This window comes from Arachis duranensis, chromosome 8, assembly GCF_000817695.3.
Source record: "Arachis duranensis cultivar V14167 chromosome 8, aradu.V14167.gnm2.J7QH, whole genome shotgun sequence".
In the NCBI taxonomy this organism is placed as follows: Eukaryota; Viridiplantae; Streptophyta; class Magnoliopsida; order Fabales; family Fabaceae; genus Arachis; species Arachis duranensis.
In genome coordinates, this window is record NC_029779.3 from 17,259,410 (window position 1) to 17,279,690 (window position 20,281).

Below are 20,281 nucleotides of genomic sequence, written 5' to 3' on the forward strand. Positions count from 1 at the left end.
ACATTTAGATAAGAATGGAGATATTATGCTATTTGAGTTACAGTTTGTTGGCGTTAACGCCGTAAATTTAATGATTGATGGAGGAACTATTTTGATTTACAATTTAAAATTGAAAGACCATTTTAATTAATTTAAAAATTAAAAAACTATTTTGATTATCCAATTAAAACTAATGGACCATTTTAATTGCTATATCTTCATTAATTTTATGAGCAATCCATTATTGTGATGTAAAAACTCATTCCATCGATAAAGTATTTAAATAGGGATAATTAATTTGCTCAAATAATATAAACAATTTTTAATTCAACTTAATTTTCCAATTAACAATGACAAAAACTCAATATTTTATCCAATTTCTTTGTTTTCATCGTTACGCCTTTCATTTCTCTTGAAATTAAACATTAACATAATTAACATCATACAATAAAAAGATATATAGCAATACTGCAATAATAAAATAAAATACCCTACTCTCTTCCAAATTAAATTTGCAAAAATTGTATCTGTTTCCACTTTGCTTTATCTCGTATATCAGAGGTCACGCCAATGAAGTAGTAACCGTCAACATATTAACTATTAAGAGTGAAGTGGAGATCCTGTCCATAAAATAAGTATCGCTATATAGTAACTTCACCAAAAATAGTTATTTTATTTAATTTAATATTTATAATTTTATACATATAATAATTAATTAATGTTAAAAAGATAACTTTAAATTAACTTTTATTGTTTCCTAAACTTTATTAAAAACCTAATTTAAAATCATTTAGACCCACTCAACCATTTTTAACAAACTAAAGAAGGCATAATGAATCCAATATAAATTAAAATAATTTCTAAACTATTTGGGTTCCTTACATTTATAGTTTAACTTGCAAGTTGGGAAAAAATGTTGTGTAAACGTCTAGCTAATGGAACTGTCTAGCAAAATTAAAGTTACTCATATATCAAGTAAGTAAATTGTGTAGATGAAGTATAAAGAAATATGCAAAAGCTATCAACTACAATAATGTAGAGATAAGAAGAGAAATTCGCTATCTATCTTATCAAATTAACAAATATGGACGGAGACATAGATGCATTACATTTTTATCTGTCTGGATTTTTCTCACAAGCGTTTTCAGTTTGGTTTGGGAATAATGCCATTGCTTTAGTTTCCTCCTACTTTTTCGGTTGTTCTAGATTGATGTGAACTAGTCCAACCAATTCATATAATTTCTCTAAAATATGTACCATATTTATAAGCTAAGAGAGATTATTAATTAATGACATATTTTATTACAATATGAATATTAAGTGTTACATATGTGAGTATTTATTTAGCACACAGAATAATTGGGAATATTCTTGGGCAGTTTTCTTAGTTGAGGACATCCATGTTTTAAGGATAGTTTTGTTTTTGGTTTGGCACTTGGCAGTTGGTTCCCCCACTTATTAGATAATATTTATTAAAGTGAGTGTTAATGGAGGATAACATGCAATCCTTTCAATTGCCATTTTAGTTAACCTTGATTATAATTTATTTAATGAAGAATCAAGCAAGATAAACAAACAAACAAATATATTTAGCAATTGCTTCTTTTTTAGCGTGTCAGAGTAGGTTGCATGTGCGGTATGTAAATTATAATGGAAAGAAAAAGATAGTAGCATTTGGGTGCTTCTCCTTTATATATGTATTGTGTTATTCAGTTCATCAGGGTTACTTGTTCCTTGTTCCTTTATCTCTCTCTCTCCGCTACCTTTGATTTTCTTTTTTCACTTCCAAATACACACGTAGAAAATTTAACCTGTTTTTTTATTAGTCATGAACATATATATATACAACTTTTAATATAAAACTATATCAAATACTTAAATTATAATATTTCTATGTATATCTAAATTATCAATTAATAACACCTGAGGTTGATACAATATAATACATCTCCGATCCTCTTATGCACTCACTCACTCAGTTCTTACTTCTTTATTAGACTATAGGAATAGGGAGCAAATCTCCAACAAACTTGGAATAAAGGACACACCATGCTGTGAAATTAAAAAGCTTTATCAAATAGTAAAAATTCGTATTTTTTAATTTAATGATATATTTTAATTATAGTTAAAGTTTCATAATTACTGTAAGCACTATGATGTAATTAGTGAGTATGTAAAGGAACACAATGCAATAAGCCTAGAATATAAAAGCATGTGATACAGGAAACTAACTAAGCTGGAGGAAGAAAAAAAAATCTATATATCCTATGTAAATTATTTGGGTCATTCTTTGGTAAAGAGAAAAGTTTGATACATATGTAGATAAATTTTTTATGATTAAATGCCTGAATAACACTTTGTAACATTCTATCACGTAGAGTCTTATGCTTAAGTCATAAAGATGAGGTGGCAAAGTATTCATACACATATATCTTACGATTTTTCGTATGCAAATTTTCGTTTATGTGAGTATTACAACGTTTGTTATAAGTTTTTCTTTAACGGCTCCCTCAAATTTATAACTTAAGCATAAGATTCTGTGTGATAGAAATATTACACACTTAATTTTTATAGGAGGATGACATGTTCTTCGAAAAATTGGCTTGGTTAGTTTTAGCCAAATGTTTATAATGTAATGGGATTCTGTCTTGTTAGACCACTTAACGGAATTAGAGTGAATTAGACAAGTTTTTCACCATCGTTTTGTTTTAAAGGAAAGTATAATACATAATTGATATACGTCATGAAGCAAAAAAAGATTAATAATGTAATAAAATTTTTTATTTTTAAAGGTAAACATAAGAAAACATTCTCAAACCCTATCATAGTAATATCAATGAATTAATGATAAATATTTGAAAAATAATATTAAATATATATGTATAGGGGGACATTTGCGTCATTGAATCTTAGAAAAAAAAATATATTAGAATCTTAAAAAAAATAATATTAAATATATATTATGTATATAATATTTATATTTAAATAATTTTATTTTATGTAAAACAAAATTATAATATTAAATATGAATACAATACTAAAAGACTTTGTATTATATAAATTTAATTAAAAAAATCATATATACTCAAATAAAAAACAAACAAACAAACATATGATGATGATGATAAATAATTTTGTGATACTAATACATTAGTTATTTATTTAAAGGTAAATCTATTAATCTAGTTTCTCAAATATAAATGAAACTATTAGACTACGTCTAGAAGATAGATTAATACTGAGAAAGATTGGAAGATAAAAACTAAAAGATGACAGAAACAATATAAATTTTTATATTGTATTTGATGTAAAGTGTAGAAGGTTTACTTTTTATATTTTTTTATTTTGTTTCATTTATCATGTTACGGTTTATTATTGAAATTAATTTCTTCAATTTTTTTATAGAATTTGTTTGTTTTAAATATACAGTAAACAAAGAATTTAATAGTTAAGCAGTATGAAAATTCAATCTACATAATTTCTATATATTCTGATGAAAATTTACATAAAAAATTGTAAATATTTTCTCAGTGTTTATTTGAATAATTTCGGTATTTTTGGTTAGTAATTTGTTGTATTACAAAATTTTTTCATCTTTTTATGCAATTTTGTGAACCTGAATTCATTCATATTAACAAGATTTTAATATAACATAGAGAGATTTATAGAAGTTTAATCTTGCAAAGAAATTTTATTAAAAACTTGGATTGAATATTTTACAAAGATATGACGTATGTGTTTGTTAATTCAAAACTGTACACACAATTCAAAACAATGTTAAAAAAATATTGTTAACCGTTTATATTATACAATTTATTGACTTTCTATATTTCCTGATTTATCTACGGTAAGAATTTTCTATATTTTGGTCCTACTTTTTTTATGGTGCTTTTCTCAACAACCTTTTTTATTGTTTTTTTTATAAGAAATACAAAATTAGGTTAAAAGATAACAACAATACCAAGTGCACCTCAATTAATATGAAATACACTGAAAGATAAACTAAATGTACCACTATTATTTTTTAATTGCATCACACAATATCAATTCAAAATGACATGCAACTTAATCAATCATGCAAAAAATAAGACTAGAAATACTACAACAAAATTCTATGAATTAATTATAACAAGTTTATGAACAAAATTTTTCAAAAATAGATAAAAACACATAAATCATTCAAACATGCACAAAATAACATTAGAAGCACTACAACAACATTTTGTTACTTAGTTACAACAAAAGGAGAACAACAACACCAAATACACCTTAATTCACATAAAATATACTGAAAAACAGACCAATTGCACCACTATTATTTCTTAATTACATCACATAATGTCAGTTCAAAAAAAAAAAACATGCAACTCAATCAAACATACATTAAATGACTAGAAGCACTACAACAAATTCTATAGACTAGTTATAACAAATTCATGAACAAAATTTCTTAAAAATAGACAAAAACTCATACAAATCACTCAAATATGCACAAAATAATATTAGAAGCACTACAAAATTTTGTTGCCTAGTTACAATAAAAAGAGCACAACAATACCAAGGACACCTCAATTCACATGAAATACATCGAAAGACAAACCAAATTCACAGCTATTATTTCTTGATTACATCACACAACGTCAGTTCAAAACGACATGCAATTAAATCAAACATGCACAAAATGATACTAGAAGTATTACAACAAAATTCTATGGGCTAGTTACAACAAATCTATGAACAAAAACTCTAAAAAATAGACAAAAACACATGTAAATCACTCAAATATGCACAAATTAACATCAGAAGCACTATAACAACATTTTGTTGCCTAGTTACAACAAAAAGAGAACGACAACACCAATTACATCTCAATTCAGACAAAATACATCGAAAGTTGTTACTGATTACTATACACGAACTCACTTCAAAAAATGAAAACACTCAAACATGCAAAAAAACACATTTAAATCCCTCAAACACATGCAAATATAGGTTAAACTATATGAGAAACACTACATAACATTTTTACACTGACCTAACAAAGTTATCACCAAATGAACAGTATAATGAGAATAGTAATATGTACTTTAACGCAAGAACATAAAATGAATCTACTAAATAAACAGAAATATGACTATTTAGTATTTTGAGATCGAAAATGCGAAAGAGGAAAGTGAAAAACTAGACGATTAGTGAACTGTACCTTCAATAATCTTTCGTCTTCTGTTTCTGTATTTTTTGGTGAATATTTTGGACGTAACTTTGAGATTTTCTTGAGTTTTCACGAAAGTTTTGAGAGATTTTGAGCGTCGTTTGAAGTTTGATCATTTCAGTTTTGATTGAGGGAGAAGAAGCGTTTTTCATATTAACATTTGCGCCAAAGAACAGTTGTGCGAGTGCGTATTTACACGCTCTCTAATTTGAAGTTGGTTTTTGTTAGATTTGAACCAACTTGGTTGGACATAAATGATAAAAAAGTTTGTATGTGTAGCATAACTTTTTTGTTACTTATATGATATTCATTTTAAGTTAGTTTCGCATCTTAGCTGGAAGAACCATTATTTATGAATTATATACACCAAATCAATATAAATTGAAGTGACTTTGCAAGAAATAAGAAAGTGTATTAATTGCCCATAATTTTATGTGAGCAAATTATTAGAATTGATTCTGTCTACGGCTAAGTAAGAGAATACTTCGAATTAAGCAAATATACAATGGACTTTTGTGATTGAAATTTAAAACTTAGTTGAATAATTAAATAACTTAAAAATGGAATAGATTAGTTAGACATCTATGCAAATGTGTTATGGATGAGTATTAGTTAAATGATATGATTTGAATATCATAAATTGGTTTGCTATAAAGCCAACTTTTTGTTTAATCTACAACCAGCAAACAAAATAGTGATATAAATATTAAGACATGGTTTGGTTCACAAGAAAATGGAAGCATGGGAAAAAAGAAAAAAAAAAACAAAAATCGAGAGAAAAATAGATTTTCTCTCTATTTGGTTGTCAAATAAAGTGGAGAAGAAACAACTTGTGTATGAACCCAACATCTGAATTTTTCTCACTGCAATTGCCTAAGAAAAATGGAGAAAGAATGAATGTATTAAAATAAATTACAAACTTACAAAATTATACGTTAATTAAATGACAAAATCTTAACATAAAGGTAAAATTAATTCTTCAAAATCTTAACATAAAAGTAAAATTAGTTCTTATGTATAAAATTCTTTCAGTTTGTTTTTATCAAATATTAAATACTACTTTTAGTCTTTTATTTTCTTTTCTCCTCATTTTCTTTCTTTTCACTTTTTTCTCAACCCAGCAAAGCCTAAGAAAAAGAAAGAAAAACTTAAATAAAAAATGATTCTTATATAAAAATGAGTGTTAATGAAACACCTAAAAAAAAATAATCAAGAGTAGAAACAAAAGTTGTGTGTCTAAAAGCCATATCAAGATCATGGTAAAGTAGACGTCAATATAAAATACAATAATTTGGAAACTTTCTTTTTAAAATATATTCTTATCATACTCAACCCGCACAGGGATTCGGAAGAAGAGTAGAAGAGAGACTCAAACTCAATTCGCTTGGCTTCTTTGTGTGTGTGTGTGTGTGCTTTTTTTTTTACTTTTTAGAGGCAATAAGAAGCCAAGGCTGCAACCATAAACAATTTGGAAGCTGAAAATGAACACATTTTGCTTACATGCCTTCTTACAGAATGAACAAGTTAATCGTTCCCAACTAGTTACGAAGACTGGCAAAACAAAAAGTAATTGAATCCTTTTCAGAAGATAAAAGGTCCCAATTTCCAGTTCTGGCTGCCTGCAGTTTAATTTCTTTTACCCCTGAACTAGATTAATTTCTTTCACTTTATTTTAACGCACTTTTCAAAAGGGCGGAAAAAAGCAGCTCAAATTACCTTACCTCGAACCTGGTGATTGGTGATGTGACGATTACAATAATCCAGCACATACACCAACTAAACCATTTATCAATATTTATAATTCTAACCACCATTCAACAGATTGGAAAGTTTTCAAATGTATCCGAAACACTGATGTTCTAATAATCTTAACCGTTGATTTTAATTAATATATATTATATATATTTTTTATAATTGAGATCAACGATTAAAATTATTGAATCATTGGTGTACCTGATACACTTGAAATTCTTCCCAACAGATTAACCCGGGATACTTGAACACCAAATATGCACAATTCTTTACATGCACATGCACACACCAGACACAACTGTCAGAAGAGAATAGAATTTCATTGCTCAGGCCTCAGAAATGGTGCTCTTGGAGATATCATCGCCTGCTCCTGTTCAGTTTTCGTTGAAACCAAAGATACGTTGCATGTTCACATGTTCACTGGAGGAGCTCCCTAAATATGACAGTTATATATTGTTTATAATCAGTGCTCTCCAAGTAAGAGAAGAATAATGTCAGAGAAATAAAGTCAAAAGATTAGCATAGCAAAGTGAGGATAAAAGCATGTCCTATATGAACCATTCTAGCTGAATAGTCTAAAACCATGCAAACTGTCTTAAGCAAAATACAAGGAAACATTTTTCCTAAGAATGATGTCAAATTGTCAATGTCATTTTATTTTAACGTTAACTGTTCAATGCAAAACCTCACCTTGAACAGAAGATCATACGCTATATATTCCCAGGGCAATGATATGGACATTAAGCTGCATTTCAAAGGTATCATTTCATCGAAGTCAGGACCAGAGGAAGAGGCAGCTGCATAAGCATGCCTTGCTGCTACTGTTGCAACTGATGCGGCTCTGCGAAAAATTACACCAAGACCCAACCCATTCTTTGATATAACTGGAGAAGATGGACCAGAGTCCTGCTGACTTTGATCTGACATTGCAACAGACAGATTCCATTTCATTCATCTTTCTGTCTAACCTCTGAATAATAATAACATTGTTTTTACGTGTGTCTCCAATAAAAGCATCATAATACATTTGGTGAGAATAATCAAAGAAATGGTTTTCCTGTGAGGCTTAAGGCTTTGGTTGATAGAATAAAGAAGGGGTTCTTGCATAGGCACAAGTTTAATACATGATAAATAAGCACACACACAATTAAAGTGGGTACCACCAACTGTATTCAAGATACATTCACTATCATAGACCGTAACAACTTTTATGTGAGTACGTCCAAGGATAATGTGTGAAATTTGTGTTTATACAAGAATTTTGCTAACAGAAATCACGCAGTCACTAATGAAATTTAGAGTCATGCTTTATAACTATCTTTTTCCACGCAAGTTCCAAGAAAAAGAATACAAGAGTTGCATTACAGAAATCAGGAATTCCACCCATAAAAAGTTGCCTACCTGTAACACCAGAAACAGCTACTTCAACTTCCCCTCTACCTCCGGGACCTTTCATGTAAATCCTATCTGTTTTTCCTGTATAATGGCCTACTGATAGAAGGCTCCCAAATCGAGACTTGCCAGCTGCAATGTGGCAAGGGGAATATATTACTGAACAACATATATATGGCATGTGGCATCCATTGGAATGTAAAAGCAGAATAAACTTGGAAATTTCATCATTATCTATTTTAAGGAGCAGAAACAAAGGTGCCTGTAAATAAGATAAATATCAATTCATGACTGAGCAATATGGTATCTTGGCAACGATAAAAAAAAAAGCAGCAAAAGCTCTGTAGGTTCCAATAACTCTACAGTGGCAGATTTGAAATGTTAGAAAAATTACAGGTCCCAAACTACTTTTGGAGATATAGATAGTAAAAAAAGAACAATTACCATCATAAGCATCTCGAACCATCTGATAGCTGACAAATCCTGAGAACAGGGTAAGCTGCATATCAAAGATACCAGCAAGTAAGATTGACTAAAACCCTAAAATAGCTTCTATTATTACCATGTACGACATGTAAAACTATAATGCAAGTTTCAAGTATAAGTACATGTGCTATTTGAGCACAACCACATACAAACAAACAATTGCTTTGGCACTTATTTAATTTCTTAAAGCAAATAGAAGCATATACAGTAGCTACGAATGGAACAAACCTTAGTATCCTTCTTCTTAGCTGAACTACTATCAACTTTCGGAGAAGAGTTGTCACTAGTACTGCAATCGTTTGACCCCTTTTCACTAGGAAATGCAGCCCCGTCATGTGCGTTAAGAACTACACAATAGCAATGATCTTTTTCAGTCAATACCTGTTGGAAATGAAATGACCAAAGCTTATTTTATTAAGAGTTCTGAACCACGATGGAAAAAATATTTAATGATATGGCTATTCCTAAATAAGGAAATTAATTAAAGAACACGGACACAGGAGCAAGAATTCTAAGAATACAGCATGACTCATGAATTATGAAAGTAGCAAAATAAAGCAGTGCATGTTTCAAGGACTATTCTTGGATGTCTTAATTAGGAAAATGGACGACAGAGGAGAAAGAATATCTAAAACATTCTACATGTAGCAATTAAAATGTAAATAGTTCACAAATGGTTACTTTACCACAGTATCAAAGGTGGAGTCAAAATCATCAATTGCAAAACATATATCTGGATAAGCAGGTGTTGTCTCCACTTCCTATATACATGTGAATGACAGTTATTGTCACTCAAATTACAAGAATGCTTCAAAAAACATGTTTTCCTTTTTTTTCTGCTCAAGGATATATAAAGAGGATAGGTATGCTTGCCTTTTTGGAGTCCAATTGAAAATTTACTCGACTTGGAGATGCATAAACAGTCTTTACAACCTGAGGAATTGCAATGGGATGCAGCAAAATCAAAACATAACTGCTGTATATTTACATTTAGGAATTTTCAACTTGAAGACACCACTGTTAGGTATGTATCACTGGGAAAAAATTGTATTAGCTTCACACTAAAATGTAGGAATCACTCCTAGAAAGAGAAAAGAATATACTATAAATGTGAATGCACTCAAAATGAAATTCATCATTGACAAAAGGAGCACAAATCTTTAAAGTGATATTAGTTAGGTTTCCTACAGTAATCACCTAATAGTAAAAATAACATGAATAGATATAACAAATTACAGAAATAAAAGTCTGAAGATGTGCTAATGATCTCGAGGAAATTAACTAATGCCAATACCTGCCAAAACCATGGCGTGAAGTGTGAACTGTCTCTAACTGCTAAAATCAACTTAATTCTCAAAAAAGTTATGCTTCACCATCTAAATTTGGGCTTGGGGTTGATAAATCTGCGTTTTTTATTTTTTAACCTTAAGATTCCCACAAGATTTGTAAATTGAATTATTTTTCTTATGGACATAAACATATTCACAAACACAACAAGGCAGAACTCCTAACAAAGAAAACCCATTGTAATATTTCATAAAAAATTATATGTGAAGATAATTCAACTGGTAGATAAAGTTTCAATTCTTTAAAATGAATTACCTTGTATACGGGGGATAATGGTGTATCCTGCCCAGATTGATGATTCTGAAGGACCTGGTAACTACAGAAATGGATAGTTTTAATCAATTTGCCAAAATGAATGTTTATGACGAACAAAAAAGTATAACAACCCAAATTGCAAAGCTATTAGAGCTTGTGCAAACCATGACTTTTTATTCAAAGACACAATAGTCTTCTTTACAAAGTTAGAGAATGCAGAATGTCTCGGTCGGAATTTAAAAGATTATTCTAATTATGAATAACAAGTGTAATGATCCACCAAAAAATCAAATGGAAAACTAATGAAACTGTAACGAACTCTAGTATTGTTGTAAAGGATATCTTTCTGATAAGAAATGGCCATGTAACAATACAATTATATAACTTACTATTTTTGCAACATTTTGAGAAACATGTAAAATCAGAGATTCATTCTCAGTATTCCATGGGCATTGGACAAATCATTTGAAGCAATATGATCACAATCACAAGTTAAAGGAATTTAAGGAAACCAGAATGTTTGTCAAACTACTTAAGAGATTAGGCATGGCAAAACACAATGGTGGACATGAAATTGAGGAAAGAAAATTTTACCTGCAAATTGCAACAGTTACACTGAATGATGTATGAGCAATCAAATTCAAGTAAAAAGAACGCCTCCAGTCCACATTTAGTGAAGTTTCATCAACTAAGTTTTTCAACTGATAGTAAAAAAGTGAACAAAATTATTTGCCATCACAAGGCATGGACTACAAAATCCTATGTCAGAATAGCCATCCAATAAGCATAAAGACTAATTTGCCATCAATGCTATACCAACAGTTTTCATCTTTTTGGTTTTGTTCATCAGCAAAGCAAATTAATCAAACAGAAACACACTAGTATCATATGTACTAAGCTCTTGATTGGAGAGTAATGACTATAACCAGTAGACAGAGTTTCAAGCTTGACATTGAACTAAAGCATTACCCACCTCACTGGCATATGATATAAGCTAGAGAAAAGTAAAAGAAAAATCTCCAACAGATTTTAAGGTCGAATTTACCTCGGGTGCCCACCTGCGTACAAAATAAGGATCAAGATTGTCCGCATTGTTGTTGGAACCAGAACCACGGGAAGCCTGCAGTAATAAAGCTCAAAATTCAACTTCACAAAGATAATTGCTGAAAACATTTCTCATAACAAATAAAAAGGTGCATACCAATTTCCTGACAAAGAAAACGAGATCATCATCTTGGCGTCCCCTTGATTCTTTGCCACGGACAAAGTACAGATCAAAAACGTCATGCCAGAATTTCATGTCCATTTCGACATCGGAAGCATCTTGCTCCTCCACTACCGTTTTGCCTATCAAATTAGAGTGCTTCTTTACCATGCTCAGCAATTCATGCCTTAACGATAACGAATCCAGGTGGCGCGGTGCAGAATCATTAGAGCATCAAAAGCATGCAAAAGAATATGATAGTGAGTGGGTGTAAGGAAGAATGCGCGAGCGGTTTGCATTGTGCAATTGGAATTCCAGTTTTCAAATTGGATTCGAGATGGAAAAAGAAGCACAGAAAGAGAAGAGAAGCGCGAATGGTGAATAATGGTGCTAATTTAAGTACCTTGAGGGGGTTTCGCCTCCATCGCGAAGCATATCTTCAGAAATGATTGTTCAAACGGATTGAAGATTAAGATACGAATTATGAAGTAATATTGTAGGGTTTATGCTCAAAATTTGATGGAGAAAATGATGCTACAAATCCAGCTTCTGATTCGACCGAAATCGTGCTGGAAGATGATTCGAGTTCAGAGCAGTTATTCGGTGCCAAGCAGAGCTAAGAAGCAATCATATAATCGTCAATAATAATAAATGTGTCTTGAAACTAACAGCAAAGTCGTTGTAGTATAGTGGTAAGTATTCCCGCCTGTCACGCGGGTGACCCGGGTTCGATCCCCGGCAACGGCGATGTATTTTTAGTTGGGCCTTCTAGTTTGTTTCTGAGCCCAAACTAGAATCAACCCAGACTTCATGATCCAACCTAAACGTTCTAATTTCCCTCACCCCAATAAAAAAAAGGTTCGAATTTCTATCATGTTAGTTGAATTGGGGAATGAAGAGGACCAACATTTTTAGCTAAAAGAAAAAAAGAATAGTAAATGTCAATAAATATAACCAATATTTTGGAGGTCATATGATATCAACTTTTAATCGGTTAATATTAGTCAATTTTTTTCAGTATTGTTTAATTACCATTTGAGTAGTGCTAGACCACTCATCCCAAAAGCATAATCTGATAGGACAATGTAACACTAATAATTATATCTCTAATACTTTATAAACCTTCATTGTACACATTATATGCTTAGGTCATTGGTTCCCTATACTTTCTCTTACCATTTTAATGTTATCTTTTATAGAATTTTAAATTTAATATTTAATATTTAAAGGTTAGGATAATAATTTCGACCAAAAAAAATATATATAGGTGAAGTACTTCTCACTAGCACTTTAGCATCCGATATTCCGATCTCATATATTGTTAAGAGAATGATATTTGAAACCTTCTTTTTATACATTTTTTTATTTTCTTTCGGTACTTATAAAAAGATGGCGCATATATATAACATTCTAGCAATTGATTTACAACTTTTTATTCAAACTCGGGACGGATTCGGTACGCGGCTCACTTTAGCGCACTGAAACGTAATTTTATTGTTTGGCGCATCGATAAGTCATGGAAGGCCGGAATAAAAATGCATGTTTTTGTTGGGTCCTTTCCACAATTTCGCACAATAGAGGGGTCACTTTGTTATTTTTTAAAATGGATACAGTTAACTTAATCGTTAGAATTAGTCAACTATTACTGTGTCCCTCTTCCTTCCCTTCCACTCCCCTTTCACTCTGTCGCAATCGCACTCGCTTCCTTCCCCTCCCCTCCGTCGCAATCGCACCCGCTTCCTTCCCCTCCCCTCCGTCGCAATCGCACCCTCTTCCTCCCCTTCCCCTCCGTCGCCTCTTCATCCCCTTTCGCTTTGTCGCCTCTTCGTCCCCTTTCCCCTCCATCGCAATCGCACCGTCCCTTCCTATCTCCACCACTCAGAACGACTGAAACCTCTCAACTCATCTAACTTCTTCTCCCCCCACAGAATCAGCCTCACCACCTCTGACGACGACGGTACCTGATCTGCATTGTCGGTTGTCTTCGGCAGTAGATGGCTTCGCCATCTCCATCAATGGAAAGAAGGTACCCGTTGTATTATCACCCTTCACTTGATTTACAGATATCTCCCTTTTTCTTCGTCATAGGTCTGAAATTTTATTTGAAGTACATCCCCCAATTTTGCGTGTTTCGCTAAATTACCGCGTTGTTGCTATTTGGCACAGGGTTGCTGGGGATGAAGATACCACTGGGGGCAAAGCAAACCATGGAGTTGGATCGGTTGAGGGCGAAGGCTTTGCAGGGTTGGAGTCGGACGAGTATGATTTACAGGAAGATGAAACAGAAAACGACCATCCAGTTGAGGGCGAACGCTCTGCAGGGATGGAGTCGGACGAGAATGACTTTCAGGAAGACGATACAGAACACGACCGTCATGCAGAGGCCGATGTCGACAATGGGGATGCGGTTGAATTGGAAGACGCTTTGGACGGCGCCAGAGGAATGTCTGAGAATTATGCGGAAGACGAGTTTTACGCCGTTGATTCCGGTAAGTCCATAGGTTGGATTGATTTTTTGAACTTGAGCACGGAGGATGTTCTCCGGTTTAATTTCGCAGATGTTGACATTGCATTTGAGTTCTATCAGCAATATGCAAAGCACCATGGATTCGGCGCGAGACGTTCCAGAAGCGAAAAACTCGGCGAAGTAAGGATACGGCAGGAGTTCGTGTGCCACCGACAAGGGTTCCGATCCCCGAAGTTCTACTCGATGCCTAACCGGCAAAAGAGGCCGAGGGCCGAGACACGGTGTGGATGCCCTGCAAGGATGTTACTCCGCATGGACGATGAATCAGGATGTTGGCACGTTGCGTTCTTTTCAGACGCGCATAACCACCACGTTCTTGAGTTGCGATTTTCTTCCATGCTCCCAGGCCATCGGAGGATGAGCGAAGCGGACATCGAGCAGATGAACGACATGCGCAAAGGGGGCATTGGCGTCTCCCGAATCCACGGTTTTATGGCGAGCCTGGCCGGCGGGTATCATAATGTCCCGTACACAACAAGGGACATGGACAATGTAAATGCGAAGCAACGAAGGGAGGGTGGCCTAGATGCGGAATCGTGCTTGAGGTATCTCCGAGAGTGCAAGGCAAATGATCCAGCACTGTACTACAAGGAAGTCGTTGACGGTGAGGGCGTGTTGCAACACTTGTTTTGGTGTGACGGCACCAGCCAAATTGATTACCAGGTGTTTGGAGACGTGGTTGCGTTTGATGCAACGTACAAGAAAAATGTTTACCTTTCACCTCTCGTAGTATTCTCCGGTGTGAATCACCACAACCAAACGGTTGTCTTTGCCGCTGCACTGGTGGCAGACGAGAAAGAAGAGACCTATGTCTGGCTGCTTCAGCAGTTGCAAACTTCAATGAAAGGGAAGGCTCCCGTGTCCATAATAACCGACGGTGACAGGCAAATGAAGTCTGCGATCGAGCAAGTTTTTCCGGAGGCTCACCATCGACTCTGCGCTTGGCATCTACTCCGAAATGCCACGAGCAACATTGGAAAGCCCAAATTCACCAGGATGTTTAGGGATTGCATGCTCGGCGACTACGAGTTTTGAACATTTCAGAGAAAGTGGTTTGAGATGATTGAGAAATTTGGAGTGGCCGATAAAAGATGGGTACAGGACATGTACGAGAGAAGGCACAGTTGGGCCACAGCACACATACGGGGAAAGTTCTTTGCTGGATTTCGAACAACATCAAGGTGCGAGGGCTTGCACGTTGTGATATCACGGTATGTTAAGTCTCGATACAGCTACACTGAGTTTTTACGTCATTTCCATCGATGCTTGATGTTCGTCCGCGCAAAGGAGGTGGAGGCTAATTTCGAGTGCACAAAGGGTGACCCTGTTATGACCACCAACCTGAAACAGCTGGAGCGGAGTGCAGCCGACAACTACACTCGTGCGATATTCTATTTGTTTGTTCCCATTCTTGACAGGGCCTGTGCAATGAGGGTGGTTGACTCTGAAGACAACGGTTCCTATTTTATTCACACCGTCTCTCGATACGGCACTCCGGGGAAGGAGTGGCGTGTTGTTGCAACGTCTGATACGAGGGAGGTCCGATGCACGTGCATGAGAATGGAATGTTTCGGGGTCCCCTACGAACATATAATTGCGGTGCTTGTTCTTAACAATGTTCATGAGATCCCGAGGTCTCTGATATTACCGAGATGGACCAAGGATGCAAAACTTGTGGCGGTGGAGTCGATGGGCGTGATTTGGGATTCTGTACAACTGACGCAACACTGGTGCCTGATGGATTGGTACCGGAAAGTGTGCAAGATTGCATGTCACAGCACCAAAAAGTTCCAGTTTGCAAGAGACATAGCCGTGCTGATGCTGAAGCACTTCGAGAACGAAGATGCAGGGAACACCAGTTTTCCACACGAGGGGCCACCTACTGAGGGTGGCAGACCCCCGGCGCGAAATCCACCCAGGCGCAATACAAAGGGTAACAGTGCTCATGGTGGAAAGAAGACCCAGCGATGTCGTTTGTGCTGGGAGGTGGGACACAACAGGACGACGTGTTCGGAGCGTCGCACAATGGAACCATCCAGCTCAGTTGCAGAAGACATAGATTCGATGGACACTGACATGGTGGGTTGGTCGCTCTATAGACGATGTAGTTAAGTTTTCTGCTCTGTTAAATGGATCTAATCATTTGTTTTTTACATTGGTGTCAGGTCTATGATAACCTATCCGGCGATCTGTATGCGACCGCGGAGATTCCTTCGTTCCAATGCTCCGATAGTGACACGCAGGCTGGGTTTGCTAACAGCAACTTTGCTGGGACCAAGACGTCCGGGCCAGTCATGTCTCTCGCCGATTGAGCAAAGGGGGCCTACAGTCGTCACCACCGTGTGTTGCAACGGCAGGTTGGTCGAACCCTTTCACGTTCTCCGGTAGGTTGTAGCCGCACACCGAATGTTGTCTGCATTTCAAATAGGTACAGAACCGTCTACATGTCGTCCACGTTAAAACAAGTTTTTGGCATGTTGGCTTTTCTTGGTATGTGAATGTTCTATAGATATCACCGTTTTTAACCAAGATTCAGGATGTGTAGGGTTTAAGTGGTGTCATGCGAATAGCTGCAAATCGACTGTCAAACCTGATGTATTATTATTCGGTCGTTGTCCACCCTTTTGTTGAACCGGACATGGTAGTTAGGGGCATTTTTATAGCCATTCTGTGTTCAGTGGATATTTTTTATGTATGGTAAGTGGATATTTTGTATGTAGTTGGTAGTAACGTTCAGTGGATATTCAGATGCACGTCTCATAAAAAATCTCGTTGGAAAATGCATGTGGTTCAATCGCGATCTTGAAGTTCTTTGTAAGGGATCATTGCTTCTGGATGTAATTTAAAACACACGCTTAAAACACCTGAAGTGAGGAGTAAAATGCACTAAATGAAGCACGACAACAACTTCGAATCAATAAACAACCACTACTGATTAGCATTTTGAGGGTATTAACAACTCAGTGTGAAGTTTCAAAATTAAAAATGCAAAGATACAAAATGCAGGTGAAGTGAATCGGATTACATTCAAGCTTCACAGCTTAAAATAACATTCAAACTTCAGAGGCACAAATTGACATACATTTTTAATATTGGCAGATCAGTCCATTTGCAATGCTACGTGCACGTTAACAACAGAAACGATTATCGTGTTTATCATCCAAAACATAAGCTAATGACGGGAAGGTAGAATTGTATTCCTGGGCCCTAATAACATATAGATTAAAGATACAGATGTATGGACCTGCAGGTTGCACCACCGTACTTGACCGAGTTACTTGGATGGGATTGGGGACGGTGGCTTGGGGTTTAGGAGACCGGAGTTCTCAATATATATGCAGCCGGTATTCTTGCAGCGCCAGCCGTTCGAAGACACAAACATGGCCGTGTCTTAGTTGGCATGCAGTTGCTAAGGCAGACCAGCCAATTCCAAAGCATCCGTTCGTCCTCCCGACATAGTGCGTATACCGAACGGTCCACGCGCCCCTCTCGTTGGTAATCGTAATTGGGCTATCCTTGCATACTCCCGGCAGAGGGGGGACATTCGGCTGGAAGTGAAGACATTTCTTTGGGTTAGATCAATAAAATAGTTGACTAGAACAATAGGATAGGAAATAGTTGCCCTTAAAAACAATTGTCGGCACACTTACGAGAAAACGGTTTGCCAGGCGGTGCATGATTGGACTTACAAAGAACGGATTGGTCGATCTGTACCCATCGGCTATGTGCCTTGACCTGGGGGCCGACGGATTGGTTATACAAGTGCAGTCCGTCCTCGGGCCCGCATGGTCCAAGTAGTTGATTTCCCTAGTATGACCGTTGAAGAACATGACGTACATTGTGCTCTGAACGGTGTGATAACGGAACAGCACAAGCCACTCATCCCTTAGGCCATAGCGTGCCCGGACATCGTCCCATCCTCCATGAAGCACGATCCTCCCATTAGGTTGCATATTCCAGCCCACGCGATGACGATGTCCTGTAGGCGTGGTTAGGGTCAGTGGTCGCGGTAGGGACCGGCCATATTCCCGGGAGAACCGCAGCGGGAGCTTCTGTAGTGGATGGTGGAAAAAAAGGGGTTACAATGTGCCACAGATGGATGGATTGATGATTGCAGGTGGTAAAGGAATTGAAATTGGGTTCTATACCAGTGTATCAGGGTCGTTAACCGGGATTATCGCGAAGAACTGGACTGTATAGTTGCCATGTGCGGGTATTACCGGAAGACTTCCGTTTCTCAAGTTTCTGGTGGAACGTAAAACAGCATAAAACAAACGAGTTAGCCGATTGCATACCAATAACCCGCTAGAATGATATTGTTACCTTCCGTAGTTGATCTCGCAGTATCTTGTGTCGTGGATGGCCACATAGAAAAACTTCGGTTGGTGATACGATAGCAGCATTGAGTCACCGATTCGAAGGTGGTAGTGTTCGTAAAAGGCTCGCCAGCCTCCGGTAAATACGATTTGATGCGGATGCTCCTCCTCCACAACCCACGAGATGCTCCACGACTGACCGTTTGTTGTGATTACCTCGACGGGGTTGCTCATGTTATCCCGTACACCGTTGGAGAAGGGCACTGGCAATCTCTGCATGAGCAAAAAATCGATATTGATGTGGGCTTGCATGCGGGCCTTGGGGTTATGTGAGTAGAATAGAAAAAGTGAAAACTTACAATTTGATTCTCCATGTTGGGGATTATGAATCTGAAGAAGCGACAATCAGCGAGCGGCGGCACGGTGAAACCTCGTCTGCGATTTCTTTGATGGTTTTGGGTTCTTTACTGCCGGAAGCTTTTGAGTATCCAACAATGGCTTCCCTTCTTCGAAAAGTATGCGATTTTTATTTTTTGGGTAACGTACAAACCTACGCGCGTTAAACAGGCGAAACAACTCCCGCCGTTTAAAGTTATTTTTTTAATAAATAACCCTTAAACCTGATTAGAGTGGACATTAATGGGGCATTAATATAGTTGCACTTACCAATGGCAATTACCTGATTTCAAAAAAAAATCGATAACCACCGAATGAGCACAGGATTTAAATTTAGCCCTAATCTAGTGTTATCATTCATTCCATTGCGTGGGTCAGTGAGTAATGACTTCGTATTGTCAGCCTGGACTTGGTGATGGATGGATGGATGGATTGATGTATTCGAACGACACAGGTAATCACGATATTTTTTTTCTTTTGTATATTTACCGTTTTTAATTTTTTTCCCTGAAAATAACTTTTTTTTAAAATCGTTTGCACATGCTGGAAGATAACATTTTCTTTTGTGTTGGCGTTGGTCCAGAGAAACCGAGCCGACTCAAAAACCAGAACCCGTACTCGTCCAACGACCCAACATCAAATAACATAAAGGGGCCCAACATAAATATACAATAAAAGTAATAAGAAGAATGACCCATGATATAATCAGTCCACGAAGACTATCTGTCAATTGCAGAATGCCCAACAATGTCACATAACATAACCGTTATCAATGTATCCAACAACCAAAAAAATTGCAGTGCATGAGTAAACCCAAAAAAAAAGTTGTATTCCGCCACTTCAGACGTATCTTAGTCACGCTTTCCCGTCTTGGCGGCCGACTTAGCAAGCAATGCACCACTTTCCTCGTTGCATCTTCCCGTTAGCAGTGCAATTGCCATTTTTATCCTGATCTTCTCTTCGTCCAGCTACAATGGTCAATACGGCGTTTATTAGAGACACACAGTGCAATTGCATTTTACCTGTATGCATGCGTTAACTTACAATTGGCAACACCGCGTACGTGAACCTGCGTCCCATTGCCATCCACTGCATGACCCAAATGCCAGAGTCTGTACTGCTGCTGTTTTTGGGCACTCCCGGTGCGGACATGATTTCCATACTGGCAAAATCAGGAGCGGCCTTAGAGCGTAAGTTTTTATACCCGTCAGTTGCAACAATTTCATCCAGCGCAGTCAGCTGGCACATATTTAAAAACATAAAACAGATTAGCGTATTCGGATAGGACGATGATCTTACTTATGTTCGTTGCCTACCATGCATTGTATGACACGTCTCCTTCTTGCCTTTGATTCTTTAGTCGCATTCGTGTCAAATTGATAGACTTGCTTGTCCGACAGGTCAACCACGGCCAA

The 20,281-nt window shown here is 36.2% G+C and overlaps 3 protein-coding genes and 1 non-coding gene across 5 annotated transcripts; 3 read left to right on the forward strand and 1 right to left on the reverse strand.

The window, feature by feature from the left end:
- Positions 1–6,667: 6,667 nt before the first annotated feature.
- LOC107461221 (uncharacterized) lies at positions 6,668–12,224 on the reverse strand. 2 transcript variants are annotated; one of them, XM_016079701.3, is made up of 12 exons: positions 12,031–12,222; positions 11,625–11,814; positions 11,469–11,543; positions 11,018–11,124; positions 10,424–10,484; positions 9,695–9,754; positions 9,508–9,582; positions 9,050–9,202; positions 8,780–8,834; positions 8,345–8,467; positions 7,634–7,863; positions 6,668–7,376 (listed from the first exon to the last, which is right to left on the reverse strand). In XM_016079701.3, the coding sequence occupies exons 1-12, from the start codon at positions 12,060–12,062 to the stop codon at positions 7,353–7,355; spliced, it is 1,185 nt and encodes a 394-aa protein (XP_015935187.1). In that variant the 5' UTR covers positions 12,063–12,222; the 3' UTR covers positions 6,668–7,352. The 2 variants fall into 2 exon arrangements, with proteins under 2 accessions (XP_015935187.1, XP_015935188.1); XM_016079702.3 differs by lacking the exon at positions 6,668–7,376 and having other exon boundaries at positions 7,777–7,913; positions 12,031–12,224.
- Positions 12,225–12,302: 78 nt separating this feature from the next.
- TRNAD-GUC (transfer RNA aspartic acid (anticodon GUC)) lies at positions 12,303–12,374 on the forward strand. Its single transcript has one exon. It is a non-coding gene; the product is annotated as a tRNA-Asp (tRNA).
- A 1,247-nt stretch (positions 12,375–13,621) lies between these two features.
- LOC107461128 (protein FAR1-RELATED SEQUENCE 5-like) lies at positions 13,622–15,189 on the forward strand. Its single transcript, XM_016079592.1, has 2 exons — positions 13,622–13,653; positions 13,716–15,189. The coding sequence occupies exons 1-2, from the start codon at positions 13,622–13,624 to the stop codon at positions 15,187–15,189; spliced, it is 1,506 nt and encodes a 501-aa protein (XP_015935078.1).
- Positions 15,190–15,213: 24 nt separating this feature from the next.
- Positions 15,214–16,466, forward strand: LOC107461127 (protein FAR1-RELATED SEQUENCE 9-like). The gene is made up of 2 exons (XM_016079591.1): positions 15,214–16,233; positions 16,320–16,466. Exons 1-2 carry the CDS (start codon positions 15,214–15,216, stop codon positions 16,464–16,466), a joined length of 1,167 nt encoding a protein of 388 aa, XP_015935077.1.
- The last annotated feature ends 3,815 nt before the right edge of the window (positions 16,467–20,281 follow it).

Coding starts and splice junctions, on each gene's coding strand:
- LOC107461221 (XM_016079701.3), bottom strand. CDS start 12,062: ATGCTTCGCGATGGAGGCGAAACCCCCTCAAG. Junction 9,755..10,423: donor CATTATCCCCCGTATACAAG/GTAATTCATTTT, acceptor GCAATTCCTCAG/GTTGTAAAGACTGTTTATGC. Junction 9,583..9,694: donor TTCAATTGGACTCCAAAAAG/GCAAGCATACCT, acceptor ACATGTATATAG/GAAGTGGAGACAACACCTGC.
- LOC107461128 (XM_016079592.1), top strand. CDS start 13,622: ATGGCTTCGCCATCTCCATCAATGGAAAGAAG. Junction 13,654..13,715: donor TCTCCATCAATGGAAAGAAG/GTACCCGTTGTA, acceptor TCTTCGTCATAG/GTCTGAAATTTTATTTGAAG.
- LOC107461127 (XM_016079591.1), top strand. CDS start 15,214: ATGATTGAGAAATTTGGAGTGGCCGATAAAAGATGGGTACAGGACATG. Junction 16,234..16,319: donor ATTCGATGGACACTGACATG/GTGGGTTGGTCG, acceptor CATTGGTGTCAG/GTCTATGATAACCTATCCGG.